This window comes from Mobula birostris, chromosome 24, assembly GCF_030028105.1.
Source record: "Mobula birostris isolate sMobBir1 chromosome 24, sMobBir1.hap1, whole genome shotgun sequence".
Lineage (NCBI taxonomy): Eukaryota > Metazoa > Chordata > Chondrichthyes > Myliobatiformes > Myliobatidae > Mobula > Mobula birostris.
The window spans coordinates 57,161,176-57,181,529 of record NC_092393.1 but is presented as its reverse complement, the minus strand read 5'-3'; the positions used below and the strand labels follow the sequence as shown (position 1 = coordinate 57,181,529).

Below are 20,354 nucleotides of genomic sequence, written 5' to 3'. Positions count from 1 at the left end.
GACATGGTCATAAAGAAAGCTTTTGATAAATTGGCCTTCATAAATAAATGTGTTGAGTACAGGAGACAGAATGTTATGTTGAAGTTGAAAAAGATGTTTATGGGGCCTAATCTGGAGTAACGCGTGCAGTTTTCGTCACCTACCTACAGAAAAGGTGGAAACAAGGTTGAAAGAGTACAGAGAAGATTTATAAGGATGTTGCCAGGTCTGGGGGATCTGAGTTATAAGGAAAGATTGAACAGGTTAGGACAGTATTCTTTAACATAGAAGACTGGGCAGAGACCTGATGGAGGTTATCAAAATTATGAGGGGTATAGGTACTGCAAATGCAAGCAGACTTTTTCCACTAAGGTTGGGTTGTACTACAAGCAGAGGTCATGGGTTAAGGATGAAATGTGAGTAGTTTAAAGGGAAAATGAGGGAAAACTTCTTCACTCAGAGGGTCATGAGAGTGTGGAATGAGCTACCAGCCCAAGTGGTGCATGCAAGCTCGATTTCAACATTTAGACTAAGGTACATGGATAGTAGGGGTATGGACGGTGATGGCTTGGTGCAGGTCAATGGGAGTAAGCCGTTTAAATATTTTGTCATGGACTAGATGGGCTGAAGGGCCTCTTTCCGCGCTATACTTCTCTGTGACTCTATGACTCTCTATTCAGAATTGTCATCAAGCTGTACAGCGTGAAATCAATCCCTATAGCCCGACGTATTCATGCTCAAATACCTACCTCAACAAATCCCATTTTCCTGTATTTGACCCATATCCCTCTATATCCTTCCTATCCTCATACTTGTCCAAACGCTTCTTAAACATTGTAACTGTAACTCCCTCTACCACCACATCTGGCAGCTCATTCCATATACCCAATCTTTTTGTGGGTAAAATATCCCCCCCAGCTCTTCCATTTCACCTTAAACTGTGCCCTCCAGTTTTAGTCTTGAAAACAAGTAACTTTAACTGTCCTAAAATACACCAGAACTGTCATAAGTGACAAAGAGGACAATTATTTTTTGAAAATGGTCAAAAGAACATTTTTGACCAATATACTTACTGTAAAATATGTAAAGAGTCATTACTGAAGCTGTTCTGGGAAATGAGATGAGCCAAATGAAAGTACCACTTGAGGAAGACTTACAGAACAGTGATCATTATATAAACTTTAGAATAGTTACAGAAAAGGATATGGTCTTTTTATGTTTTGCACTGTACTGCAGCCACAAAAAAACAGATTTTATGGCATACTCAGTGATAATAATGCTGATTTTGCTAAGTCCAAAATATAACTGCAAAATAGTGGCAGTAATATATCTCAAAGATAGTGTCCAAGATTAAGTAACCCAGCAAAGATCCCAGAGGAATACTCCAAGAGGAGCAGGTAGTTTTTGCTCTGCCTCAGGCATGTCATCCCCTTACCATGATCAAAGAAAGCAATTACTGGCTATTTTTGAGCAGTGCCATTCACGTAGAACAACTTTTATCCTATTTATTGGACCACATGTTCTGACCCAATCTGCTCCTTGCACTCATGGTTCCCACCCCCAGCCAGAGCTGTTCCTGCCACTACATTAACCTTCTGTACCCCCACAAGAGGAAATAAAGTCCAGGCCCTGAGAAATGGAGCAGATCTGAGTTGCCTCTGCATCAGCCTGATGGCCTATTGACAACTTGAGCTTTCAAGAGCCTTTAAAACCATTTCCCAATAACCCTGACAATCACAGACATCTGAAAAAAGTTGAAATAAAAATAAAGAATTCACCAAAAACTTTTCAATCTAAGTCAGCAAAGCCTACTCAAATGAATGGCGACATACATCACACAACTATAATGGCTGCTCTATATCCACCTCTATAGCTCAGGATAACTGAGCTTCAAACACAAACTCAAGACTGAGTCCAGTGGCCGAACATGAGAACAGATGCATTCCTGACTTTCACATTAGAACACAGAGGCCTCAGTTAGGAATGCACTGACGTGGACAGTGCAGCAAGCTGGTAATTCTCCACAGAACCTGTCCAGCCCTCAGTATGATGCTGCCAAACATCATCACTGTTAAGGGTGGTGAATTAATTTATTAATTTCCATTGATGGCTATGGAGGCCAGGTCGCTGGGTATATTTAAAGCAGGGGTTGATGTGTTCTTGATTAGTAAGGGTGTCAAAAGTTATGGGGAGAAGGCAGGAGAATGGGGTTGAGGGAAATAATAAATCAGCACCGACAGAATGGGGGAGCAGACTCAATGGGCCAAATGGCCTAATTCTGCTATGTCTTATGGTCCTACAGTATATTAACAAGTTACCAGACTTCGACAACATTAACAATGTTCAACAAATAGTGTCAATTTCTGTCCATCTTTGTGCTTTGCAGAATGCAGCTTTACCACAATTAATAGAAGGCCGGCATTTTATGATGAAATATACTTGCATCTCCAACAAAGAAACAAACACATCAAAATGCATCGATGGCGGGTAATTACTTCTCTTGCAACACATAACTTATATTTTGCCTCAATGAAAATCCAAGGCGCCTTTATAAATTTGTGAAACTTAATGAACAATGACATTTAGAAGGCAACAAATGGACTATGTCATTTAATCAAATAAAATATAATCATCAGTTTTCAGACTATTTATTAATGTCCCTTTCTGCCTTAAGGCCACCAACTCCAACCTTGGAACTAATAATGAATACAATGTACTCAGAATATCATGCAGCCTTTTCATTCAACAATGAAATAGTGATATAAAAAAATAGGAATGAGATGAACCAACTGTTACCATTTTCAGCTGTACCATGCTGGCTTGCTGATTGTTACTTTAATAGGTCATTTACTCCTTTGTCTAGCACACAGTGATTCAGATTGGCAGGGAAATTATTATATTTGTACTAAACAAATACAAAAGAAAAATATTTCATTGGTGATTCTTTCATTTGAGGATATGGTCCTTGTTTGTTGATACAAATCCAGACACAATGGGCAAATAGATCAGTGAAATTATCAATTCCCAAGCATTTATTTTATAATCTATTAGAATCTCAGTTTTGGAAAAGCAGCTCCTCTGGATATATTGCAAAGGCCATACAGGAAACCACTTTTGAATCCTGAGGTAAATGTATTTTCCCCATGAACCGTACTCACCAGGAAAGTCTCAAGGTCACATACATAACAGGGCTCAGTGATCTCCGCCTCAGTGCTCATCAAGGAGGACTGAATCAGCTCCAAATGAGATTTCCCACCTATCTGAGCTTGCTCTCGCTCACTGGGGGACAGAGAGGCAAACCTGGAGTGCTGCATTATCATGCAAGTAAGCACAGTGTCCAACTTATGCAGGCTACAAATAGATCACTGCAAGATCATAAAATATAATTTTATGATTATGTGAATGATGTTGTAAGGGCTCCTTGCATCGACAGAATTATAATTGCACATCTTAGTACCCTCTGAGGAAGGAGAGAAATTGGAATTTAAAAATTGCTGTGATCAAAGGTGATAGTCAAGCTGTAAGATCTTAGAATAGAACAGTGCATTCACATGGGGTATAATTGTATTGCAAAGGATTTCAATTCCAACAAGTTGGTTTCCCATTCCATCATGTCAATTTCCCTTCCTCTACAGCCCCCACAATGAGGCCACACTCAGGCTGGAGGAGCAACACAGCATATTCTGTTTGAGTAGCCTCCAACTTAACGGCATGAACACCAATTTCTCTATTTCTCCCCCACCCCAACTTCTTTTTCCATTCCCCACTCTGGTTCCCCTCTCACCCATTCTCCTGCCATCATGTTCCTTGGGATCCCCTCCTCCTCCCTTTTCTTCCATGGTCCACTGTCCTCTCCATCAGATTTCTTCTTCAGCCCTTCATCTCTTCCAACTACCTCCTCCCAGTTTCCTACTTCACCTCCCTCTCCCACCCACTCACCTGGTTTCATCTATCCCTTCCAGCATTTACTCATTCCCCTTCCCCACCTTCTTAATCTGGCTTTTGCCACCTCCTTTTTCAGTCCTGAAGGGCCTCAGCCCAAAACATCCATAGATGCTGCCTGATCTGTTGAATTCCTCAAGCATTTTGTGCACGTTGCTCAAGATTTCCAGCATCTACAGGATCTATTATGTTCAGTAATCCAGAGAACTGCACTAATAATCAGGAATCATTCCCCATCCTGGACTTTCAATCCAGGTCAGGAAATAAATACGAAATTTAATGGTGCATTCATGGGACTGATAGGTTGTCTTTAAAAGCCACCTGGTTCAACACTGCCACTGACTTCAGGCTCAATGCCCATCCACAGAAGAACAAGATCAGCCTTAAATGGGTTTCCCCACCCTGCCCAAGTCTGCAAGCACTCAGTGGAGAGAATGATCGAGGATCAACTTAATTGGCCATATACATATTGTACAGTGCATGTATTAGGAATTTGCTGTGATGTGTTGGTCAGGGCATGACATGCAACACAAAACAACATTCAACAATTATAAAGAATTATATAAAAAATGAAGTTAGAGGTTAATATAGGGATTAGCTTTATTTGTTACACACACCAAATCATAATGAAATGGTCATGATAGGTGAACTATATGGAAGCCATATTTTCAACACAGTTGATCCCTAACTGCCTTGCAAGTCAGCCAGTTGGACTTAAAGAGCCATTTCATACTGAAGATTTATTTTCATCAAATAGTCTCCAGTACTTCAGGGCAGTGGTTTCCCACCACCTTTTCTACAGGCAATTATAGACAAATAATAAATGGTGGTCATGCCAGTGACTCCCTTATAACATCAATGTAATAATTATTATACCTATACATTCAATCTCAGAATTTCTCTAAAAAAATACATTAGTATGTCATAACCATTTTAGTCTGCTGAAAGGTCAACTTCACTAATTTCAAGCTCGTATGGTAAATGTGGTTGCAAGTAACATCCTACAATCGTTGTAGTATCACAAAAAGGGTCAATTGAAGATATAACAACGACTGACACAACATCTCCTAATCAGCAGAAATGCAAATATCAAGTCTTTTCTCCACTGACCTCAGAATTGTTGTAGAAAGCAGTGCTATTTTTCTCCTGTACATCTTCTCCTCGGGCTGTGAAGAACGTTAATGGATAGAAATCTTTGTGTGCTGGTTGCTTTCCACTGGCCATCAACTTACCTTCATAGAATAGTTCTGAAGTGTAACTAAAATAGAATGAATATGTTCAAAATCAATTGTCAGAACCTCTGGAAAATCGTGCATCTCACATGGTCTTTATCATACTCCAACTTAGAGCAAACTATCTCAAAATTATTCATTACTTCGAACCAAAAGAAAAGTGCAATCCTCCAGCTAACTTTCAATTGAATTTCAATCAAATTTAGCTTTACATTTCATGTCTCACTGTTGCATTTCAAAAATAATTCAAATATTTTCATGTTTTTTTTGTTAACGTTATCCCATGAGAACAATAAATTGATTTAACCTTAATAGTGCATTACAGTCATGAGGTCACACCTAAATGTAGCACATATCTCATTAACATTAAAGTATCAGTCATATTTTGTTAACTTAAGTATATCTGAACAGTCAATTCAGAACATAAAGCCCTAGTGTTTAAGTTCTTTAATCAGCTGGGTAAAGATGCAAATCATAATCTCATAAACAGAGCAGAAATGTAATTACTGCAATTTCTGCCAATCCTTTACAATATGTATAGTAGTGAATTTGAAAATATTTTAGCCCTTGTGAGGAGCACAAAATACAGCCAAAAATTAATTAATATGAACAGTTTGTAATTATTTAGTCATTTTAATTTGATAACTGCCAGAGTGCATTACAATGCATATAGAGCAATTTGATACCCCGATAAAGATTGAAAAGATAGGCTTTGAGGATTTAGAGAGATTATCCAGATAACAGATACAGCAATGTCAACAAATTAAAACACAGTAAATCCATTAGAGAATGGGTTACTCCAACCTGCCCTCAAATTTACCTGGTCCATTTCCGACATCTTCCTCTCCTTTTTCTATCTCTCTGTCTCTATCTCTAGAGACAGCTTATCTACTGATGTCTATTATAAACCCACTGATTCTCACAACTACCTGGACTATACCTCTTTCCACTGTACTTGTAAAAACACAATCCCCTTTTCTCAATTCCTCTTTCTCCGCAGCATCTGCTCTCAGGATGAGGAGTTTTATTCTGGAACTAAGGAGGTGTTCTCCTTCTTCAAAGAAAGGGGCTTACCGTCCTCCACCATCAAAGCCACTCCCAACCACAGCTCTTCCATTTCACACACAACTGCTTTCAGCACATCCTCCCGCCACCCCACCAGTCTCTGCATCCAGCACATAATTCTCCATAACTTCTGCCATCTCTTCAGTGGGATCCCAACATCAAGCACGTCTTTCCCTTGTCACGTGATGGCATGGTATAAAAGAAAAGCCCGCTACTGTGACACGGTTCTCATTTTTATTTTTGATACAACATTGCTGTTGCCGGTCGGATGGTTTGGAGACGCCACTGGTTTTGTTTGTTGCACATTTATTTTCCCCTTACAGTTCAGTATCGGAGAGTGAAGACACTACCAGCGTTATCCAAACCCAAAGGATTGGGTAAAGTTAACGTCGTTCGGCGTCTTGGGAATGATCGCTCTTTTTGAATTTTCATTCGGGAATTGAAGCATGCACATTTGAGTTAAACCCCTGCAAGGTCGGGAAGGTTTGTGCAGTGACCACCCTCCAGCCAAAAGGTCAGTTCCTTTAGGACACTTTATTTCTTCGTGATTTCTTCAGACAAGGCATCTCTCAGCTGTGATCATCAGATTCGTCATTACTTCGAAGGAGTCGTTGTTTCGGGGAAGTCTCTCCTTAATGACTGAAAAACCACTTGGGCCTTTGAATTTATCACTTTAAGTCTGTGCTTGGATGAGAACTCGTTAAGAACAGTTTATAAGTTTGACTGTTTATTCGATATAGACGCATAACTGTTAACTTCCGTTTAAGTTAGTTCATTTACTTCTCGATGTTTTTGAGTAGAGGTTAATAAATTTCGTTGTTTATTTATAAACACCTGACTCAGTTTCATATCCATTGCTGCTGGATATGAAACTGAGTCAGGTTTTTATAAATAAACAATTAAATTTATTAACCTCGACTCAAAAACATTGAAAAGTAAACAAACGACTAATTTAAACGGAAGTTAACGCTGTTATGCGTCTATATCTGATTGATAAAGGGGAAATAATCAATTCCTTTTGTTTGATTGGTTTGTGTGTGGTAATCAGCAGCAATGGATATGAAACAAGAGTCAGGTTTTTATAAATAAACAACGAAATTTATTAACCTCTACTCAAAACATCTAAAAATAAACCAACGACTAACTTAAACGAAAGTTAATGCTGTTATGCATCTATATCGAACAAACAGTCAAACTTATAAACTGTTCTTAACAAGTTCTCATCCAAGCACAGACTTAAAGTGATAATTCAAAAGTCCAAGTGATTTTTCAGTCATTAAGGAGAGACTTCCCCGAAACAACGATTCTTTCGAAGTAATGACGAATCTGACGATCACAGCTGAGAGCTGCCTTGTCCGAAGAAATCATGAAGAAATAAAGTGTCCTAAACGAACTGACCTTTTGGCTGGAGGGTGGTCACTGCACAAACCTTCCCGACCTTGCAGGGGTTTAACTCAAATGTGCATGCTACAATTCCCGAACAAAAATTCAAAAAGGTCGATCATTCCCAAGACGCTGAACGACGTTAACTTTACCCAATCCTTTGGGTTTAGATAACGCTGGTAATGTCTTCACTCTCCGATACTGGACGGTAAGGGGAAAATAAATGTGCAACAAGCAAAACCAGTGGCGTCTCCAAACCATCCGACCGGCAATAACAACATTGCACCAAAAATAAAAATGAGAACTGCGTCACAGTGGCAGGCTTTTCTTTTATACCATGACATCACGTGACATCACATCACCCCCTATCATGAGACAATTACATCATGCCCATCACGTGACATAATGCTCACAAGTTAATTACATCAAACTCACAAGATAATTACATCATGCTCACGGGATATGTAACACCCTCCACGCCCTCTCTCATCTTATCTCCTTACCTATCACCGCCCTCTGGTGTTCCTCCCACTTTTCATTCTTCCATGGACTTCAGTCCTCTCCTATCAGATTCCCCCTTCTCCAGCTCTGTATCTCTTTCACCATGAACTTCCCAGCTCTTTACTTCACCACCCCTCTCTCGTTTCACCTATCACCTTGCGGGTCTTCCTCCACTCCCCCCACTTTCTTACTCTGAATCCTCATGTTTTTCCCTAGTCCTGATGAAGGGTCTCAGCCCAAAATGTCAACTGTACTCTTTTCCTAGATGCTGCCTGGCCTGCTGAGTTCCTCCAGCATTTTGTGTGTGTTGCTTTGGATTTCCAGCATCTACAGATTTTCTCTTGCTTATCAAAACTAGTTATGTTTAATCACAAGCATGACACTTTTAAAATATCATTTGTATTTATAGATACAGCAAGGTAACAGTCTCTTATGGCCCAATGAGTCCGTGCCACCCAATTACACCCATGTGACCAATTAACCTACTAGTCTTTGGAATGTGGGAGGAAACCGGAGTACCCAGAGGAAGCCACGGAGTCACAGGAAGAAAGTACAGGCCCCTTACAGACAGAGCTGGGAATTGTTTCCCGCGTCTCTGGCACTAGAGCAGTGTTATGCTAACTGTTACGCTACCATGAATTTTAAATTAAATGCTAATTAAAAAGTTAAACTACCAATAAAATGGAATATCTGAATATAGGACATGATAAATCTTGAAAGCAAATATGTCTTCTATGACAATTGCTGGATAACATGCCAGGGTTAAGTGTTCGGAAATCCTGCACTCATTTTAGAACTGTATGATTACACTGGGCTCTGCACTTTTGTAGGTGATGAAAGATTTATGTTAAGTGCGTGTTCACTAATCTCAGCTTTGGCATTAATTCAGTACAGTAAAATGCATATTCTTTCAATTGTGCTCCATTATACCCCTAAGGTAATAGCTATTAACTTTTAATGTCCCCTACTTTAGAATTGGTATTACATCCATGCTTTTAACACTAACAGCAAAATAACCTGGCTGGATTGGAGAGATTGGTCATCATCAGTAATGTTTTAAAAACTCTATAATGCTAACCTTAGCGACAAAGATGCAATAACATCAGTGAAGATCCAGATGTAAAGACACTTACTGCAAATTCGTTCAGTTCCCTCAGTCACAGATAGCAACTCAAAATTCCTTCTTGTTCATTGTTTAAGATTGGGTACTGATTGTAAAGCCTCTTCTGACAATACCACCAACCAATTCAAATGAATCAAACACCAAGAATACTTGGAATTTCGAAATACCTACTTGATTATAGCTTCATGGGAACGATAGTTTTCACACAGTAGTATTCGGCATGGAAATTCTGTAGGGTAGTGTTCATAAAGACGATCAAGCAAAGAAACATGAAGATTCCTTTCCCGGGCAAATTCACTGTATACAAAAGGACTAAGCTGCAAATAGTAAAGCAGATGGTAGTTATTTTTAATTATACATCAATCAGAAAAAAAATTGCAAGAAAACAGCTTCATTCCTGCTCAGTGCCTATAAAATGTATTCACCTCCCCTTGGAAGTTTTCATGTTTTATTATTTCACAACATTTAATCATAGTGGAAAACACACAAAATGCTGGAGGAACTCAGCAGGCCAGACAGCATCTATGCAAACGAGTACAGTCGACGTTTCGGACCGAAACCCTTTGGCAGGACGTCTTAAAACCAAATGACTGCACAAGCAATGATTTGGTATGTCATATTAAAGGAGGGGAGTGAATACTTACACAATCAATTATTTTATGTTTTATATTTGTAATTAATTTAGGACACTTTGTAGAGATCTGTTTTCATTTTGACACAAAAGAGTATTTTTCTGTTGATCAGTGTCAAAAATCAGAATCAGATTTATTATCACCACCATGTGATGTGAAATTTGTTAACTTAGCAGCAGCAGTTCAATGCAATACATAATCTAGCAGAGAGAAAAAAATAATAAATAAATAAAATAAAATAAAGCATAATAATAAACAAGTAAATCAATTACGTATATTGAATAGATTTTTTTAAATGTGCAAAACAGAAATACTGTATACTTAAAAAAAGCGAGGTCGCGTCCAAAGCTTCAATGTCCATTTAGGAATCGGATGGCAGAGGGGAAGAAGCTGTTCCTGAATCTCTGAGTGTGCGCCTTCAGGCTTCTGTATCTCCTACCTGATGGTAACAGTGAGAAAAGGGCATGCCCTGGGTGCTGGAGGTCCTTAATAATGAATGCTACCTTTCTGAGACACCACTCCTTAAAAACGTCCTGGGTACTTTGAGGCTGGTGCCCAAATGAACTGACTACATTTACAACCTTCTGCAGATTCTTTCAGTCCTGTGCAGTAGCCCCAATTAAATCCACTGTGATTCAACATTGTAAAATAATAAAACATGAAAACTTCCAAAACTTCCAAGGAGGGTGAATACTTTTTATAAGCACTGTATATTACAAATTTTAATACCTCTACTTTATTATTTTCTGTCAGTCCCCCTTTTTACAGACACTTCTGTGTCAAGTGTCACTTTATGGACATATAATCAATGAAGACAAGCTAACTTATGCATTTATATTTATTGTTCATTTTAATTATTTTTGTGTTCTTTATCTTATTGTGCTTTTTTCGTGTTGCATCAGATCCAGAGTAATTATTTTGTTCTCCTTTACACTTGTATACTGGAAACTACATTAAGTAATCTTGAATCTTGAAATAAAAGGAATTCAAAGGAAAGGAATGCAACATGAGTGGGTTTCAATTATCTTTTTTACCATTGAGAAGAAACAGTCTGTTTAGGAAATGGTACAATGCTGACATGAATCAAAGTACTTTTCATTGAGAACTGTCAGTCATTAAGCATTCTTAAAAGTACACGATCAAAGGGATGTCTAAATACTGCAGAACCTATATCCCCGCCTTTATAATTTCAGAACTGCTTGACAGTAAAGGTGACATTTAACAATTACAGTCTATGAAGACTGCCACCTTGAATTATTAAGCATGAAGAAATCCACAGAAGGATAAATACCATGTAATCTGGTAAATTATTCTAATTGCAGAGAAGTAAATCGAGAAGCAACAATGGTGTAGACAGCCATCTTCAGCCAAACTTACTGTTTAAAAAAGAACTCTCTGCATGGTAATGAGAAGGGCTGTAACTAACCTCAGTGGCAGTCTGTCAAGAAAATGTGATTTCTTCGCTTGAAAGAAACCATAATCTATTTAATGACCTTAGCAGTCTCTGTCCAAACAACTTTAAGGCCCTGTGAGGTAACAGTTGACAACAACTCTTCTCCAAAATTAATGCCATTCTCTAGTTGGTAACACTAGGAGGAGTAACACAACAGAAAAGAAGCAAGTAACTTTTCACCCTTCCTTCTGGAGTTTCCTTGAAATTCCATTCTTATCAAATATCAACCTGAGATCAATTAAACTCTCAGACAGTAGCATGGACCAGCTTTATATACAGGTGCTCTGGCAGTCCACCTTTCGAATTGCTTTGAAAAGTTCAAAGCGTAAAAATCCAAAGTAAATTTATGATCAAAGCAAGCATATGGTATGTTCCAATATACTACCTTGGGATTAATAAACAAATACACGTATAAATAAAATTTAAGAAAAATTATAAACAAAAACTGACAAGCAATGTGTAAAAGAAGACAAATTGTGCAAATAAAAAATTATATTAGCCAATTATCCCATATAGTAACTTTAAGGAATGTAAAACTATGCACATTTGGAGCGAAAAGGACCAGGAATGCTCTGTAGAACGTATTGCTTTCTAAAACTCTAAAATTTCATAAGCTCAAAACCATGTGTAAATCCTCGGACAAAATATCAAACATCTTTAAAACATAGCCATCTATTTTAATAGCTTTTCAAAATTCTTTTATTCTAATTACTGGAAGTCTTTTCTGGTGCAGCAATAGCAAGCATACAATGACATTCTACTACAGCATTCAGTGTAGTTTGTCATTGATTCTATTGTACTTCCTAATTCTAATGTGAATGCCTGCAAGAAAATGAATCTTAAGGTAGTATATAGTGACGTATACATACTTGGATGATAAAGTTACTTTGAACTTTTGACAACATAGTTTACAATCAAAATTTTGCTATTGTTGATCTTGTGCATCTGTTTGCAGCATCAATGCCAGTAGTATTACTGTACACAGGACACTAGCAATATTATGAAGTGCTGTGGTCAGTGTTTAAAAATGAGTGAAGGTTTGCAGACACATGATGGCACAGTAGCGTAACGGTTATCATAACACTACACAGCGCCAGTGATCTGGGATCAATTCTGACACTGCCTGCATGGAGTTCGTACATTCTCCCAGTGGCCATCAAGGTTTCCTCCGCATACTCCTGCTTCCTCCCATAGGTATTCCAAACATGCTTGGGTAGTAAGGTGTGGACGTGCTCTGTTGGTACTGGAAGAATGGCGACACTGTCGGACTGCCCCCAGCACGTCCTCAGACTGCAGTGGTCATGAACACAAACAATGTATTTCACTCTATGTTTTGACGTACATCTGACAAATAAAGCTAATCTAATATCTGAACCCCTTGTGCTTGCTTCGCCATGTAACAAGATCATGGGTTGATCTTTTATGTCAGTCTCATTTTCACGCCATTTCCCTTAACAGAAAAAAAATTACATCAATCTGAGTCTTTCTTGACCGGACTTAGCAACTAAGCTTCCACTGTCCTCCTAGTATGAGAATTTCAAAGATACTTCTCCTGATTCTTGTCTTGAATTAAGGGTTCTGGGGAAAAGGCAGGTAGGTACAGATGAGTCCATGGTCAGATCAGCCATGATCTTATTGAATGGCGGAGCAGGCTCGAAGGGCCAGATGGCCTGCTCCAGTTCCTTATGTTCTTATGTTCTACCTTCTCATTGGAGACTCTGACTCTGGTTCTGGACATCTCACAGTGTAACATCAACACCTCATTCACCTTGTCAATTCCCTTATGAATTTTATATATCTTAGTGAAACCAGCTCTCTCCCTTCTAAATCCAGTCCACTTCACCCTTCTTCTCAGGAAATCCTGTCATTTCAAGTGTCAATCTGGTGAAACTTTGTTACTCTCTATCACCCTTCAGTCAGAGAGATCTATACACAATATTGTGTTTAAAAATATGGCATTGGTTTCCAATTGACACAACCTCATTTCACTTTACTCCCTGCTCAATTGGCTCTCTCAGATTTTGGACTGTCAGTCCATCATCTGTAATGAATGGGCAGAAATTTTTTCCAGGACATTGGGAAATCTACAGTATTCATCTTCAGTCTCCATCAAAATCTCCCTACTGAATTCATCCAACACAACAACTGTCTGAAACTGAACTAAACTGTTTGCCAAAGGTCGAATGCTGAGCTTTTCCAGGAGACTCTATATTGCTCTATTGTAGCACCTGTTGTCTTGTGTCTCTAAACTGTTTGCAACCTTGTCAAACTGACATAGTTCATGCTCTGAAACTATTTTCCCCTCGAGATTGTTATCTGACTCTGAACTCCTTCAGCCCATCTACTACTGAAATCCTCCACCATGGCTGTTACACTTAACCCTTTGGCTCTCCTTTCGTAATTTCACATCAGTCAAAATTCTGTTGCCATGTCCAAACTCATATCAGATCCCAATATGCCATTACACAAGCTTTGAGACTAACACAGGCATTCACTGAAAAAAGCTGAAGTTAAAAAAGTTTTCAATCTCTCCCTTACTCATATGTCTCGCTTTCTCTGTATATCCTTTCAGATTTTTTTTTAAGATTCTGGTTTATTTATCACACATACATCCAAACATACCGTGAAATGAGTCGTTTGTTTTAAGAACCAGCACACCCAAGGATGTGCTGGGGGCAGCCCACAAGTGTTGCCAGCCCCAGCAGAGTATGTCCCCCATGTTCCACTCAACAACACAAGCAATTACAACAATGAAACAAGCACTTTTCCCACCCCTTCCACCCCCCCAGCCACTCACACAACAGACAGGCCCCCGGGCCAGGCTGTCTTCAAGTTGCCAGTCCTCATCCCAGCTCATAAGCCACAGATTGTGAACTCCTTCACTTCTTGAGCATTCTCAAATTCAAATGGTCCACCGTAAGTATACAAAATAAAGAAACAGAAGCAGGAAGAAACACTTCAACACTCATCCCGAAACTGCCACTCAATTTTGTTGCTGATCTTTTATCTCAATGCCACTTTCCTGCACTAATCCCTCAACATTTTTAAAATTTAAAAACCTTTCCATCTTTTTCTTGGATATACTCGGTGACTGAGCTGCCAGAGTCTTCTTAGGTATAGAACAGCAAGAGTTATTTACAACTGGGTGAAGAAATTTCTCCACCTCACTCAAAATTTTGCTGCCATGTCCTAACTCACATTAGACCCTAATCTGCCATTACCCAAGCTTTAAGATCAATACAGGCATCCACTGAAATTAGTGTAACAGTTAGAGTAACTCATTACAGTGCCAGCATCAAGATTCAATTCCCGCTGTCTCTCTATGACCACATGGGTTTCCTCCAAGTGCTCTGGTTTCCTCCCATATTCCAGAGACTTATAGTACGAGTTAGGGTTAGGAACTTGTGGGCATGCTATGTTGGTCATTGACACAAAATGGCATATTTCACTATATATTTCGATGTACATTTGACAAATAAAGCTAATCTTTAATCTTTTGTGTCTATTCTAAATAGCTAAGTCCTTATTTGAGATTGCAGCCCTTGATTCCTTGATATACCAACCGAGAAAAAAGAAACTCTACATTTAAAGACACAAGAAATTTTGCAAATTTGGGAAATCGAGGGCAACACACACAAAATGATGGAGAAAGGCAGTATCCATGGAGATGAATAAATAGTCAATGTTTCAGGTCAATACCCTTCACCAGGACACTGCATCTATCCTGTGAAACCCCTCAAGGATTCTGTACATTTGGCAACCAGTAAGCCACCCACTGTTATGTTTTCACCTGTGGAGCTCTGAAGCCCTGGACTTCTCAGCTGAAGCCTCTCCATTTTTCTCCTTTTTCACCCTTATTTGAGACACTTAAAAAAAAACCTGTCCAATCAAGATGTTGGTCATCTATCTGACTGCACCCTTGTATGATCCAGAATTGTCTCATCATGTTGTGAATTACCTTCGAGTATCTGACAGTTCAACTCAGAAAAGTGTGAAATGATTCGCTTTGGAAGATCGAATTTGATGGCAGAATACAGGGATTATGGCAGGATTCTTAGTAGTGTGAAGGAACAGAGAGACTTTAGGGTTCATGTCCTCGAAGTTGCTGCTCAAGTGATAGGGTTGTTAAGGAGACGCATGGTGCGTTGCCCTTCATTGTTTGGGGGATTGAGCGGAAGATCTGTGAGGTAATGTTGAAGCTCTACAGAACCCTAGTTAGATCACACTTGGAATATTCTGCCCAGTTATGGTCGTGTAAGATTCTGATGTTTTTCTTATCTCAGGTTCTTTTAGAAGTCAGGAAGGCGGCACAAAACTTGTGGCTTTACGATCATTTTATTCAGCGTTGATAGAACAAAAGAAAGTTGAACAGACAATGATGGAGGTTTATTAAGCAAAGGGAAAGCTAAATCTAGAAGATGCCTAGCATAGGAAAGATTTTTTTTATACAAAATAAGGAAAGTTCCATTCAAATTTATAAATAAGAATTAACCAATTAGAAAGCCATTATAAAAAAATACTGCAGTACCAAGTTAACCAATAAGAAAGCACTTAGTCAAATAATGCAGAACAAAGAAGCTTCCAGAGCTTGCCTCTGCAGCAGGGGTTCCCAATCTGGGGTCAACGGACCCCTTGGTTAACAGTAGGGGCCCATGGCATAAAAATGGTTGCAAACCCCTGCACTAGAGGCATATTAAACTGTTACCTGCATATAAGAACTGTTTAAAATACAAGCAGATAATTAATGGTTACACTGCAAAGAAAGTGACAATTAAATAGTCTAATCTAAGATTTAAACAGTCCGATTGAACAGTTGCCTCATAATAGGAAGTTTGTGGAAGCTTTGCAGAGGGTGATTTAGGAGATTTACCTAGATACTGCCTGGATTACAGGGCATTTCTTATGAGGATAGGTTGAGCGAGCTAGGGCTTTTCTGTTTGGAATGGAGGAGGATGAGAGTTGACTTCAGGAAGGTGTACCAGATGATAAGATAAACTAGGTGTTAAGATGATAAAGTGTATCTTGGATTCAGAAAGGGCAGGTCCTGTTTGACAAACTTACTGGAGTTCTTTGAGGACATAACGATTGCAGTGGATAGAGGGGAACAGGTGGACGTCGTATACTTGGATTTCCAGAAGGCGTTCGATAAGGTGCCGCACAAGAGATTTATAAATTAGATACGGATGCATGGAGTCGGAGGAAGTGTATTGGCATGGAGAGTGGATTGGTTAACCAATAGAAGGCAGAAAGTTGGTATAAATGGGTGTTTCTCCAGTTGGCAGTTGGTGGTGAGTGGGGTGCTGCGGCTCTTTACCATTTACATTGATGATTTGGAAGAGGAGACTGAGTGTAGCGTAGCAAAATTTGCTGATGACACTAAACTGAGTGGAAAAGCAAATTGTACAGAGGATGCGGAGAGTCTGCAGAGGGATATAGATAGGTTAAGTGAGTGGGCCAAGGTCTGGTAGTTGGAATACAACGTTGGTAAATGCAAGATCATCCACTTTGTAAGGAATAATAGAAGAGCAGATTATTATTTAAATAGTGAAAGATTGCAGCATGCTGTTGTGCAGAGGGTCTTGGGAGTGCTTGTTCATCGATTGCAAAAAGTTGGCTTGCAGGTACAACAGGTTATTAAGAAGGCAAATGGAATGTTGGCCCTCACTGCTACGGGAATTGAATTCAAGAGCAGGGAAGTCATGTTGCAACTATACAGGGTACTGGTGAGGCTGCACCTGGAGTACCATGCGCAGTTCTGGTCTCCATACTTGAGGAAGAATATACTGGCTTTGGAGGCAGTGCAGAGGAGGTTCACCAGGTTGATTCCAGGGATGAAGGGGTTAACCTATGAGGAGAGATTGAGTCACCTGGGACTATACTCTCTGGAGTTCAGAAGAATGAGCGGTGATCTTATAGAAATATACAAAATTTTGAAAGGGATAGATAAGATAGAAGTAAGAAAGTTGTTTCAATTGGTGGGTGAGACTAGAACTAGGGGACACTGCCTCAAGATTCAGGGGAGAAGATCTAGTACGGAGATGAGGAGAAACTGTCTTCCCAGATAGTGGTCAATCTCTGAAATTCTTTGCCCAGGGAAGCATTTGAGGCTTCCTCATTAAATATATTTAAGTAACAGTTAGATAGGTTTTTACATAGTAAGGGAATTAAGGGTTATGGGGAAAAGGCAAGTAGATGGAACTGAGTTTACAGACAGATCAGCCATGATCTTATTGAATGGCGGGCAGGCTCCATGGGCCAGATGGCCGACTCCTGCTCCTATTTCTTATGTTCTTATGTAAGAGGCAAAGACAGAATGAACAGCTGGAGAATTTTTCCCTGGACAGAAACGGTTAATACAAGGGGGCTTTTTTTTTGTAGTTTATTTTTTATTGAAGTTCATCATCAAACATTTCCATAAGATGTATTTCAGATACTGTACATATATATCATATAGTCATATCTGTCACAAATTTCCACATAATATTTATCTGAGGTATACACTTATAGAAAGGAGAGGAAGGATAGAACAATCAAAAGAAGAAAACTATGTACAAAGCAGAGAGTGATCTTTTTTTTACAACATATTCATTAACTTGTGAGAATAAAATCAGGCCTATGAGGTGTTATGTAGTTAAACCATTTTTCCCAGTATGAATCAAATTGTTCCAACTTATGATTAACAGATGCTGTTATCTTCTCCATTTTGTAAATGTCCATTGTAATTTCCATCCATACATTTAAAGTTGGGCTCTCCTGTGATAACCATTTCCTAGTAAGGGCATAATTTTAAGGTGACTGAAGGAAAGTTTGGAGGGGGATGTCAGAGATAAGTTTATACATAGAGATTAGTGGGTGTATGAAACATACTGTCAGAATGGTGTTGGAGGTAGATACGTTCAGGACATCTTAGATAGGTACATGAATGATAGAAAAATGGAGGTCTATGTTGGAGGGAAGGATCAGATTGATCTTAAAAGATGGGCACAACGTCGTGGACTGAAGGGCCTGTACTGAGCTGTTATGTTCTATGTTTGCCCTGATAAACTAAAACTGCAGCTGTTACCTTGCATCATCATCAGCGATCGTTCTGCACGTGTTTGAGTGGGATAGCAGGAAGACTAAAGGATGAGAAAAGTAGCTTTTAGAATGATTTGCACATCCTTCCCCTTCCTTTCAGGGAAGGAAAAATGTTCGAAGGCCCCTCTGTCACACAGAGCATGCAAGTCAAAAGTTCCTTTTTCACAACAGATGGTCAGGAAGTAACACTGACAGAAATTAGTTTTATCATTTTCACAAAGACAGTATTCTTGGACATGTACTATCAACACAGAAACTGGCAAAAGAACACCATGCACTTTTGGGAATGCCCCAAATACATCTTTCTTGAGAAACTCCTGGCAGACCAGCATGTCTGGCAACCAATGCAAAAGTATAAAACTGTTTGAAGTTGCCAACACATAGCACACATAATGGATGTGCCCTGTCTGCCTAGTAGTTATCAGAACTTCTGAAGCAGCCTGCTATCAATCGTTGAAAAATCACTTGGCCACAATCACTGCTGGAATACTGAGTGTTATCCATCAGAAGAAAGTATTTTATCTGGTCATTTCTTATCCCTGATTAAAAAGCAGTTACTATGATATTGTACCAAAGGGTTTTCTGCACTGCTCGGCTGTTGGAGAGACGATCCAAAACAGAATCCCTCTAGATCTGGGGTTCCCAACCTGGGGTCCACAGATCCCTTGCTTAATGGTATTGGTCCATGGCATGAAAAAGGTTGGGAGCCCGTGCTCTCGGTCTACAGAACTGTGCATATATGCATATATTTTAAGAAAGTTGTTAAGTTGAAAACAAAGTCACACAGATTATTGTTAAGATTTAGCTTGTACTCCTTCCTCTCCCCTCACTTTCTTATTCTGGCTTTATCCCCTATTCTTTCTAGTCCTGTTGAAGGGTCTCAGCCCAAAATATCAACTGCTGATCCTCCTCCATTGATGCTGCCTGACCTGCTGAGTTCCCCTAGCATTTTGTGTTGCTTTGGATTTCCCTGTGTGTTTATGCATGTGTGCGCGCACTTGTATGTGTGCATGTGTGTGTGTACAGAGAGAGGTAGAAGCACATCCAGTGCCAGTAAAAGACTACATCTCAACAATAAGTCATTAAATCAGTCCGTACACAAGGAAGCTCTCACTTTTAATTCAGAATAGGCTGTGAGCAAAAGAGGGACCAATACAAGATCACTGTTACATCATTTTCCATTTTAATTTAGGGTAAAACAAAAATCTCTGGCCAAACCATTACTGCAACCAAATTACAACAGTATTAACTTCCTTGGCTCATTGACCAGATATTGTTATATTACAATTTTTTTCAAAATATGAAGTCATATCAGAAATAAACAGACTCCTAATTCATATTCTGGCATAGGTATACACTAAATCTAAAGTTTATCTGTAAAACACTTACTTGCATATGATCTCCAGCTAAAACAATCCTCGTGTGTCTGTTAGCCAGTGCCAAAGGCATGATGGTCTCACATTCCATCGCCTGTGCAGCTTCATCCAAGAGAATGTGAGTGAATAAACCTGTTGGTAATCAGATCATATAAAATAGTGAATAAAAGTCATTGCAGTTAAATAGTCATACTTTATTGATCCCGGGGGAAACTGGTTTTGTTACAGTTGCACCATAAATAATAAATAGCAATAGAACCATAAATAGTTAAATAGTAATATGTAAATTATGCCAGTAAATTACGAAATAAGTCCAGGACCAGCCCATTGGCTCAGGGTGTCTGACCCTCCAAGGGAGGAGTTGTGAAGTTTAATGGCCACAGGCAGGAATGACTTCCTATGACGCTCTGTGCTGCATCTCGGTGGAATGAGTCTCTGGCTGAATGTACTCCTGTGCCCACCCAGTACATTACGTGGTGGATGGGAAACATTGACCAAGATGGCATGCAACTTAGACAGCATCCTCTTTTCAGACACCACCGTGAGAGAGTCCAGTTCCATCCCCACAACATCACTGGCCTCACGGATGAG

General features: G+C 39.3%; 1 protein-coding gene across 7 annotated transcripts in view; it reads right to left on the bottom strand.

Annotated features, from left to right (window-relative positions):
- Positions 1-20,354, bottom strand: part of helz (helicase with zinc finger) — a 343,256-nt gene that overhangs the window by 138,855 nt on the left and 184,047 nt on the right. For all 7 annotated transcript variants that reach the window (XM_072242661.1, XM_072242664.1, XM_072242665.1 and 4 more), the window contains 3 exons: positions 19,777-19,895; positions 9,397-9,542; positions 5,032-5,179 (listed from right to left, as the gene is read on the bottom strand). In XM_072242661.1, the coding sequence (XP_072098762.1) occupies positions 5,032-5,179; positions 9,397-9,542; positions 19,777-19,895 (413 nt within the window). The remainder of the gene's footprint in view (positions 1-5,031; positions 5,180-9,396; positions 9,543-19,776; positions 19,896-20,354) is intronic.